Source organism: Grammomys surdaster, unplaced genomic scaffold (genome assembly GCF_004785775.1).
Source record: "Grammomys surdaster isolate TR1022 unplaced genomic scaffold, NIH_TR_1.0 243, whole genome shotgun sequence".
NCBI classification, from domain to species: domain Eukaryota; kingdom Metazoa; phylum Chordata; class Mammalia; order Rodentia; family Muridae; genus Grammomys; species Grammomys surdaster.
This window is the reverse complement of record NW_021604688.1, coordinates 5,184,671-5,195,387: the sequence shown is the minus strand read 5'-3', so window position 1 is coordinate 5,195,387 and position 10,717 is coordinate 5,184,671. Positions and strand designations below refer to the sequence as shown.

The following is a 10,717-nucleotide window of genomic DNA, read 5'->3' as shown; positions in this document are numbered from 1 at the left end:
ATGGATGCATGGATGGATGGATGCATGGGTGGGTGGATGGATGGATGCATGGGTGGATGGATGCATGGGTGGGTGGGTGGATGGATGGATGGATGCATGGGTGGGTGGATGGGTGGATGCATGGGTCGGTGGGTGGATAATTAGGTTGAAGATGTATTAGGTGATAGTGTTTGCCTAGCATGCATGAAGCCTTGGGTTTGATCCCCAACACCACAGTGGTCCATACTAGTAATCCCAGCACTGGGAAGGTGGAACCAGGAAAATCAGAAGTTCCAAGTCATGCTTAGCTGCATAGTGACATGGAGGCCAGCCGGAGCTGTATGAGACCCTTTCTGAAAATATAGCGTACCAACATTTATGTATGATGCACAGGACTGGATTTCTTTCCCCCAGAGGGTTTTTTTTTTAAGGTTTTAATTACAAAATTGTTTACATTTTGGCTTCTAAGTCCTTTAGTGGTAAAGGTATAAAATTTGTATGCTCATCATAAGTAAATTATGAAATAAAGAGAATATAGTTTAAATGTTTCCCTTTGGAGCTAAAGAAGAGTAAAATGTAACAATTTTTAGTAGATTAAGTGTTTTTGTGTGCTGATTTTGATGAGCATGTGCATCTTATGAACTTATCTGCCAAACAAGAGATGTGTAGAAATCTTTGTCTCTTGATTTCTTTTTTAATCCACAAACTTTCTACTTGTGTCACTGGAGTTTTTTGATGCCGAATTTCAGGAAGTTCAGGTGTATCACGTACCTTATTTTCCTGTGGTGTGGCACACAGTATCAGCAGCTGAAAGTCAGTATGAGTGAACCAACATACAGTGTCTGTTTTCTGTCTTAGTGCCAGCAATCAATCACTCCATAGAACCTGCTGTTCAGAGCTGAAGTGTGGATTATAGAATCCAAATTTGACAGGAACCTGTTTGATAACTAATGTGTACTGTAGCAAAGTGAATGTTTGTGTCGAAGTTCTGCATGGGTAGATGATTTTGAAGTTTGATATTGGAGTGAGACAAGGGAACAAAACAGTAACAACAATTAACAAGACAATGCAGTTCTGTCCTACAAAGTGCAGCAATAGCATTTTGCAATCTGGTTCTAGTGTGCAACCAAGAGTGATGGCAATAGCTTGTGGTCTTTGAGGGGCCCCTCTGACCAGTAACTCACGGGGCTGGCAGTGAGGTAACACATGAGCCTCTTAAACAGTAATGACTAAACAATTAGGAGTGACCCGGTGATGTTTAGAGTAATCTAATCTCATAGGTAGAACTTGGTCAGGCTTACTGGCCTATAGTCAGTCTGCAGAACACTAACTGACTGCTGTGAAACAAAGTGTGTTTCATTCTTGAAGCTTCTGAGGCTTGTTCCAGCATAAAGTAATACACTTGAATTTATAGGAAAAATCAGTACTCTTCAAAATTGAGATAACTCACATACCACAGTGCAGAACTAAGTAGAAGCTGATTGTGATAAGACTTCAGTAAGTTTATTGTGCTGCAGTGTTTTTTAATTATTTTAATTTCAAAGAATATTCTAGTTAATGGATTATTGAGATTATAAACTGGAGTTTTTCTGGATTAAAAGACATACACACACAGCATCAGAAGCATATTGAATAATTAGATAGCTTTTTGTTGCCAACAGCTTTGAAAAATGTGCATATTTCAAATGTATATGCACATTTACTTACACAGTAAGTTACTTAGAGCTGCCTCTGAAAATTTACCCAAGATTAGCTAACTTCACCCATGATTAAGATTTGCTATTTACTAGGTAATACCAAATATGGGAATTTGGTACTAGTCAATGTAGCTATTAACAAAGTGATATAGATAGGATGACATTGGGCTGAACTAGTAAACATGGGATTCCATATTAACAAAGTGAATGAGCTATCCACAGTTGTCCAGAGGCAGAAGCCAGGGCCACAGCAGCAGCAGATGTACAAACAGAGTGCCTCAAAGTAGAGCACCACAGGGAGAGACAGCTGAGACCAAATGCATGTGTGTGAGTACTTGCCTTCAAGTGTTTTGGAAGCTATCCCAAGACTTCGGTTTACTTCCAAGAGTAGAACTAGGAGCACTGCTGCTAATGTTGGGTTCTCAATGTCTGATACCTGTATCTACTTCATAAGTTTCACACCCTAGCATGATTGCTTCACTGTTGCCTGGTACATTGTTTAAATGTCAGTAAAAACAACAGAGACAAAGCAAGCATCAGAACCAGACAACCTATTTGGGTACGTTTTTTGTTTTTAAGTGACTAGGCCAGGAATTAAACATAAATGATTGATACGCTAAGGGTTTTAGTGGGTAAAGCAGACACTGCCTCATTGGACAGGTAATACAAGTAGAGGTGAAAATACCCCAAATAAAAAACATAAAGAAAAATTCACCTAGTTCTTTAGACAGGCACGTGACTCAGTGAAGGCCAGACGTGGAAGTAATTGGTGAGGGTGAGAGGTCAATGAGAACGTCCCTGAACAAATGCAAAGTGGAAAATGAACAGGAAGACAAACCCACAAATAGTACATCCAAGGATTGAAAAGGTTTTGTTACATTCCTGGAATACCAGAAGAGAGAACCAGGAAACAGGTGAAGCACCAGTGACTAAGGATTTCCAGAATGAATGGCAGAAACCAAATTGCTGATCTAGGGAAAGTAGAAAGTCAAGCAAGATTGAGAAAACAAAATGCAGTCTAGACCTAGGCAAATCCTGGTCACATCACAGAACACCAGAGATAAAGCCTTAAAAGAAGCCAGAGGGGGAAATTCTGTAGTGCAACAGAATTGCAATGGACTTGACAAAGTTGTGCAGGCAAGAAAATGGAAGGAGGCCTGGTTAGTACTAATGCCCTACATCCCAGGAGAACTGTGGCAAAAAGTGTAGGAAACCAACCAACCTGGGGTTGTATGTTGAAAGACTTGAAAGCAAAGACAGTAGTTTGCTGTGGAGGCGATGATAGATGGAATTGTGTCCATGACAAGGATGGGGACAGTTGGGTTCTGTGTCCACCTAAGTGAGATCTGTGAGTGAAGAAGCTTCATGTAGAACTGTTTTGGTGTGCACCTCATGGTATCAGCCCACTGAGAATACAACACATGTAGCACAGACCACTGTATATAACTTTTATTCTAAGCACTAGCTCGGGCATACTTCTTTGAAGCTGTGGAACAATGCGACATCTATATAGATGTCACATGATATTTAACAATCTTAAGGCACTGTCATGTAATCAGAAAATAAAACCTTAAGCTAACAAGTTAGGTCATCAGTATGTGTAAAAGCAGGTCTTTTTTTTTTTTAAGTTGTGTTACCTTGCTTTTGAGGTTGCTTGGTTAATGGAGAAGTCACCAGTGTTGTATGTTGCCCATCAGCTCCCGGCTTACCAGTGCCTCTGTTCTTTTACTCTTAAGGCTTAAACCGAGACTTGCTAGTGGATTCAGCTTTCCTGGAGTGCTAGGCACTCTTTCCGAATGAACTTACCCATGGCTACCTTTTTTCTTCTGTTAGTGATTGTAAAAAGCACCTGAATGTTTACATAGGTGAATGGTGAGTCAGAGAACAGTTTGTGGAACTAAGGTTGTAGAGTAATTTAATAGACCACACAGAAAAGAAACAAGTTGGTTATACTAGTAGGTAGAGTTATTTTCAGTTTTGAATAACAATTAAAAAAATGTTGAGGGCTATAAAACCCTAGAATGTCAAATACAAAAATGTCATGTCAGCTTTTTGCTTCTATTCAGTTCTTTTTTTTTTTTTTTTGGTTTTGTGAGACAGGGTTTCTCTGGAATTCACTTCGTAGATCAGGCTGGCCTCGAACTCAGAAATCCGCCTGCCTCTGCCTCCCAAGTGCTGGGATTAAAGGCATGCACCACCACTGCCTGGCTTCTGTCCAGTTTTTACCTTTGAGTTTACACACAGATCCTACTTCAAGCATAAAGTCTATAGTGTTATGTTGCACCTTATTTATTTGAGTCTGGGTTCCCTTTTGTAGCTCTGGCTGGCCTAGAGCTCACTGGGCACACCAGATTGGTCTTGAATTCACAGAGATCCACCTGCTGCTACCTCCTGGTGCTAGGACTAAAGATGCGACTACACCTAGCTGAACTTCAGTATTTAAAACTAGCCACCAGTTAAATACAACAGGATAAGATGGAAAAGAGTAGAATTTGTAAAGAAAAGAATTGAAGTTTTTCTTTTCTGTTAATGTCACTCCAGGGGTTGGGGCCTAGGCTACATGATGAAATGATGTCAGGAATAGCAGAATGCTCTAACTGATTGTAGTACATCTTTCCTCCCTCAAATACACTGTTTACCTGCTGCTGAAGAGTTGAACCCAGGACTTTGCACATGCTAGGCAAGCACTCTATCACTGAGATACATCCTTCCACTTCAAAATTGCTGTTTAGAAGTGTGTAGTTAAATCAAAGAAACCTATTCCTCTGTTTTTAAATGCTTGTGTATACCACTGGAGCTGCTATGGTGGAATGCATCTCCGGTATTCTAAGCTGTCTTTGGCAAGTGTAAGAAGTAAGAAGGGAGTCAGCCCTTGAGGTTGTAGTCTTTGAAGCATCTGTTAGTGCACCTTGTTGTCAGAATTGGTTGGAAAGGCAAGGATATTGAAACCTCTCATGTTTGTGGCTGTGTGCTTTGCAGCTAATGTGCCCCATTATTTGTTCTAGAGTCTTCCCTCCCTCATTCCTTAGAGCTGTAGGTTATACTAATCTGACAGATCCTCTGCCCTGCCAGTTCAATTGTAATTTTAAAGAGGAGACTTAGAAATAAATACTAAGAATGCTCCCTGGTTGATAGTATTTTAGGCATCAAAGAAAGTGTCTCACAATTCCGGTTGTGTGGTAGCATCATTTGGGAGGCTTTTATATAAAATTGATATGGTTTGGACCCTTTTCCGGATGTTCTTAGATGCTGATATGTAATGGGGCCAGTAGTTCTTTTAAAAAACAAAAGCTGGGCAGTGGTGGCGCACGCCTTTAATCTCAGCACTTGGGAAGCAGAGGCAGGTGGATTTCTGAGTTCGAGGCCAGCCTGGTCTACAGAGTGAGCTCCAGGACAGCCAGGGCTATACAGAGAAACCCTGTCTCAAAAAACCAAAACAAACAAACAAAAACAACAACAAGCAAACCAAAAAAGGGATATGTTCTTAGAAATTGCTAAGGAAATTCAGGTATGCAGCCAACACTGAGGTACACTGAAAACGGGTTCTGGATACTACTTTTTTACTCCCTTTCAGGCTTTATCTCTGTTAGCTAAGAGTATAAGAACTTCCACATGCTCTCCTGGGGAGGATTTTGATGATTCATTTAGGGTGAGAAATATCTATTATAGACAGTGGGCTCTTTCTGCTAAACCAAAGATCATCTTGACTGACTTACTGTCTTTTATTCATTGAGTTATGGGTTGCCAGTCTTTTAAAATTCCTTTTCCTGCTTTTGGTGTACAGTCTGGTGATGTGTGTTCCCCATTTGAAGTTAATACATAAAAGAAAATGTATACCATTTACAAATGTTACACGTTGCATTGAAGTAAGGCTATCAGAATTTCAAACTGTTAATAATAATGTGTCCTTTAATAATAATAGTGGAGGTATAGTCATGATCTTAGTTTTAAGGCAGTGATACAGATAGTAATAAAAGACTCTAGGGGTTGGGGTTGTAGCTTCTTTGGTAGAGTGCTTGCCTAGTGTTCACAGAGCCACACTTCCGTCTCCAGCACTTTGTAAACTGGATGTGGTGATTCATCCTTCTCATTCTAGTACTCAGGAGGTCTAGGCCACAGGACCAGAATTACAGAGTCATCCTCAGCTATACACCGAATCCAAGGCCAGCCTTAATTACATGGAACCATTTTATACCTACCACCAATGAAATTATAATGTATTATGAAGCAGCTGGTTTGTATTGGAGACAAAGTCCCAGTTACTGATAATGCTGCAATGGTTTATTGTTAGTGGTCACAGAGAACACTTTGAAACTTTAGCTTAAGTTTAAAAAAATACACATTAAGTGGGTTTTATCGTGATATTTTATTGCATGGATATTATGTATTTTTATTCACCCTCTCTACTACCTCTTTAGCCCATTTGGCTAAAAGTCACAGTGGAATGATCATTTATTTGTCATTAGCTGAATAATACAAATTTTCTGCAAAGAGTTAGCAGAAAGCGTGATTGCCTTTTCACCGTGAAAGCTAACGAGTGGTTTGTTGTTGCAGGAATACAAGCGCAAGTTAGCCCGAGTGTCCTTGGTCCGCAAAGAACTCAGAGCCCGGATCCAGAGCCTGCCAGATTTATCTCGTTTGCCCAATGTCACTGGCAGTCACATGCACCTGCCCTTTGCCGGGGACATCTACAGTGAAGACTGATGGCCAGTCTCCTCCAGGGCCAGGACTTTGGCAGACATGGAGACAGGTTAGGTGAATAGTCCTGTAGAGTTATTTTTGTACATTGTTGAGAATGGTACTAACATAAGAAATGACAAGGAAGTATAAAATGTTAAAATGTTGGTTTGTTTTACTGTTTTATTAGTGAGTTAACATGACTTAGTTAAAACCAAATGATGATTTCTGTGTATTAATGAGCTTAATGATTATTTTCAAAAAATCTTTTGTAAGTTTTTTTTTTTGATCCAAGGCCTTGTGAGAAATTCCATGTTTCTATTTCTTCATGTATTTTCAACTATTTTTCTTTATTTTTTTTCAGTATCTAATCACTGTACACTATCTAATTCCTAATGAGAAGAACTGATCAGGAGCTGATGTGAGACTGTGTATGGGATCGTTAGGACTTGATTATAGAAGAGACTAAGTGTTTCAACTTCATCTCACTCTTGCCACCCAAGTACTGGCTCTGTGTGTCCTCATGCCTTTTGAGTTTTAACAGTAGACGTGGATGCTGTGTGCAGGGTCAACTGAAAGCCTAGAGAACGTTTTCCCGGTAGCACTCTAGTAGTTCCATCCCAAATGCCATCCCAGAATAAAAGGCCTGTTAAAGAGAGACTCCCTTGATCACACTATTTAGAACTAAGTGCATTTAATACTTTAAGAATGTTGTAAGTTCTGACGTCCTACCAAGAGGACAACTCAGCTCTCCAGCTGACTGCTTCTGTCAGGTCAGTCTTCTTACATCAGATCCCTTTAACCAACACCAGCTGTGGGGAGGAAAGGAAGCATCAGACAGTGACATGCTTATTCCCTGTCCATGTAGTGTAAACAATAGCTCTTAGCTTGATTAGCTCAACAACTCAGTATCCATAATGTTCAATTAAGTAGCCCGGGACATTTTATTTTCATACAGTTTTTGAATGACTGTATATTTTGGAATTAAGCAATGCTGTAATACAGGGTAGATCTGGTAAAAAAAAATTTATATTTTTATGTTTACAGATGTAAATACACGGCAAATGTACGTTTACCTTTACTTGAACCTGGTATGTTAGAGCAGGTGCATGCTCTCCAGCTTTCTTTAAGTTACATTGTGAACCTGCAGATTTGTGTTTTATAACGACAGAAGGGGGATATTGTTCTCCTTTATTGCTTTGCATTTCTCATGTAATCAGAGTCAAAGTAAATAGCTAATAGAACACCTTTTAAATTTCACAGGCCAATTATACTCACTACTCTGAATGGCTTCACTGTTTCTCAGTATTAGAGGTTGTGGTTGAAATGAATTTACATGTGAAGAAATGACAGGTGATTTATCTTTAATAGCCAGTAGATGTGGGAACAGTGCTTTAAACACTGGCCTTTCTCCAAACAGTTACATGTATAACATCACCCCTTCCCCTGCATGTCCTATCTTCCAGTGATGTAGACAGCTTTTGGGAGTTAGGACATATTTCCTCACAGAACCTAGAGCTGTCCTCTGTGCACTGCTGAAGCTCAGCTGGGAGCCGAACCATTTGACCACGGATACACTTGGAGTGTGGCTGACGGGTGGCTCACACGCATCCTGAGCAGCACTTGTCTGTCACAGTGAGGGGTTTGTGTGCAGCAGCCAGACCTCACACTGGGGTGGCTGCCAGTGCTGCTATCTGTTCCTTAGGGTAGGGATCGAAGAAAAGATTCAGCAGAGGAGATGTACATTACACACCGTGATTATGCCTGTTTTGAAAGTATGCCAAGTAAGTTAGTTTTTGTTGTTGTTGATGTTTTTGAAAGCAAAAGCTTTGTGTGTTAACTTATTTTCAGTATCTTGAATTTATTTATGATTTGCTGACACAGTGATTTATCCATCTAAAATAGATACTTTTCCATTTAAAACTAATTTATAAATGGTATACTCTTGGGAAGATATAAACTCTTTTAGAAGTTTCCTGAAATATTTTCACCATGAAGACAGACTTAGATACTCTTTTGATGCCACTATCTGATCTAAATATTTATGATAAAATGTATTATTTTTTTAAAGAGTGTGATGAGGTCTGTGATACATGCTAGTACTCAAAACCTGAATCCCCCAAACCTCAAGTTGTTGGTTAGCTCACTAACTGAACATAAACTGTTCAATCTGTTCTAGAAGTAAGTTTTTCAGCCTTACAGTAGTTAACATGGTAAGCCTCAGGAGATTGTCTTCCTTTCTGAAAGGAAGACTAAACTTAATGGGCTTAACCCAGGCATGGTGGTTACATGCCTTTAATTTCAGTACTTGGGAGGCAGAGGTAGGAAGATCTCTATGAGTTCAAGGCCAGTCTGTTGTATAGAGTGAGATCCATGCCATTAGTAACATGGTGAGTGAGACCCTGCATTAAGGAGAAAAAAAGAAAAAAAGAAGAAGAAGAAATGGGCTTAGGTGAGGGTATAAAATACCAAACTCTAAATCATGCACGTTTTCTCTACCATATACCTGAGGCAAATTACAAGTATGAGAGCAACCTGGCCTGGCCCTCAGGGGAAAGCGTGTCACATTGTAGCAAGGTCCTGTGCTGTGAATGGACACCATTCCTCTTTTCTCCACAAACAGTGCAGAGAGCTGTCGGAGTGGCAATCTGAGCAGATTCCCTGGTGCTCCCTCTGCTCCTACAACACTACAGTAAGTAAATGAACCATAGGGGGAGCTGGGAGCCTGGAAATGAGCTGTGCTCTGTAGCCAGCCTTCCCTGAAGAAAACAGCTCCAGGTGGGAACCTGTAGCTGTTGAGATAGCTGTTCACAGCATTCTGAATCAGGATTTTTCTATAAGAAATCCTTTAGCATTAACAGAAGCTAGGATGATCCAACCATCATGATTTCCAGAGTTAAGAGAATGTTGTCTGCTCTCACTGTCGTGAGTAGCTTCATGGTGTGTGCTTCATGAACTGGTCTGAAGTCTGGAGAAGACAGTGACTGGGAGGTAGGAGGGCCTTCCTCAAGTCCCACTCTGAAATTGACAGGATGTGAAGTAATGCAAAGGCCCTACATTGCTTCACTAGCTGTTAGGAGTTACTCTTGAAGATGAGCCCTGCTTCTCAGTTGTGCTAGAAAAAGCTTTTGACAGTGTGAATTCAGTTCTTCTCTGTACAGAAAGGGAACACTGGGTTACTTAATGGGTTTGTGTATACACATATCTGTTGCCATCTAGTCTGAGGTGGCAGAAGCACATGGGAAGAGGATTCTCCGTCTTTTATAAACCCTTTTCTTTGGCTGTATCTGATGACAGTGTAAGATATTAATAAAATTTTATGTTCTTTTTGAAGAGTTTTTGTGTGTGCTATTTTGTGAATCTGATTCATTGGTAAAGGACAGGAAGGTGTAGGACTAATGGAAGGGAGTCGGCAAAGTCCTGGAAGTAGTCAGTGAAACAGAAACTACAGAAAACGGTTTTGTATTTGGCCGGTGGTCCAGACTTGTAGGACTCTCAGTATCATCAGAGGTATTTATTAAATTGCAGATGGCTGAGCACCAACATGATTCTTTTCTCAAATATTTAAGTCGGGTCTGGGGAAATAGCTCAGTGGGTAAGAGCCAGTGCTGTATAGCCATGGGGACCTGAGCTTGGTTCCCCAGCACACAAGTGTCGTACTGGGAGTGGAGACATCCACAGTACAGGAACACACTGGTCAGCTGAAGACACTGCTGCAGAGAGCAGCAGAGGAAGACAGCCAACATCCTTTTCAGCCTCTGTTTGGGCACATGTACCATGCATACATACAAACACTAAAATATCATTACATAGTTGGTTCCTTTCTCACAGATTCAATTGATACCTGAAGTTTCCTTGTCACAACCCAAGTTAATTTTTATGGTGCTAGGGATCAAAATCAGGGTCCCTGTATGCTAGGTATGTGCTGTAGTGCTAGCTAAACCAACACACTAGTTCCCATGCTTTGGATTTAAAGTATAATTGGGGAATATTAGAAATCTGTGGGCCGGGTAGTGGTGGCACATGCCTTTAATCCCAGCACTTGGGAGGCAGAGGCAGGCGGATTTCTGAGTTTGAGGCCAGCCTGGTCTACAGAGTGAGTTCCAGGACAGCCAGGACTATACAGAGAAACCCTGTCTCGACAAACCAAAGGGGGGAAAAAAAAATCTGTGGGAATTTGTAGAGCAGTATTGGCTAGAGCTCATTTGGTAAGAGTTGGGTGCACATAGAAATATAGCTTGGTTATAGAATGCTTGTAAATTAGCATAAGGCCCTGGTTAGATCTGTGATGTCACAAACACACACACACACACACACAGAGAGAGAGAGAGAGAGAGAGAGAGAGAGAGAGAGAGAGAGAGAGA

The 10,717-nt window shown here is 40.6% G+C and overlaps 1 protein-coding gene across 1 annotated transcript in view; it reads left to right on the top strand.

Moving 5' to 3' along the window:
* Rprd1a (regulation of nuclear pre-mRNA domain containing 1A) overlaps nt 1–9,686 on the top strand; it is a 41,473-nt gene extending 31,787 nt beyond the window's left edge. The window contains exon 7 of the mRNA XM_028774816.1: nt 6,231–9,686. Within this exon, the coding sequence (XP_028630649.1) occupies nt 6,231–6,380 (150 nt within the window). The 3' untranslated portion in view covers nt 6,381–9,686. The remainder of the gene's footprint in view (nt 1–6,230) is intronic.
* The last annotated feature ends 1,031 nt before the right edge of the window (nt 9,687–10,717 follow it).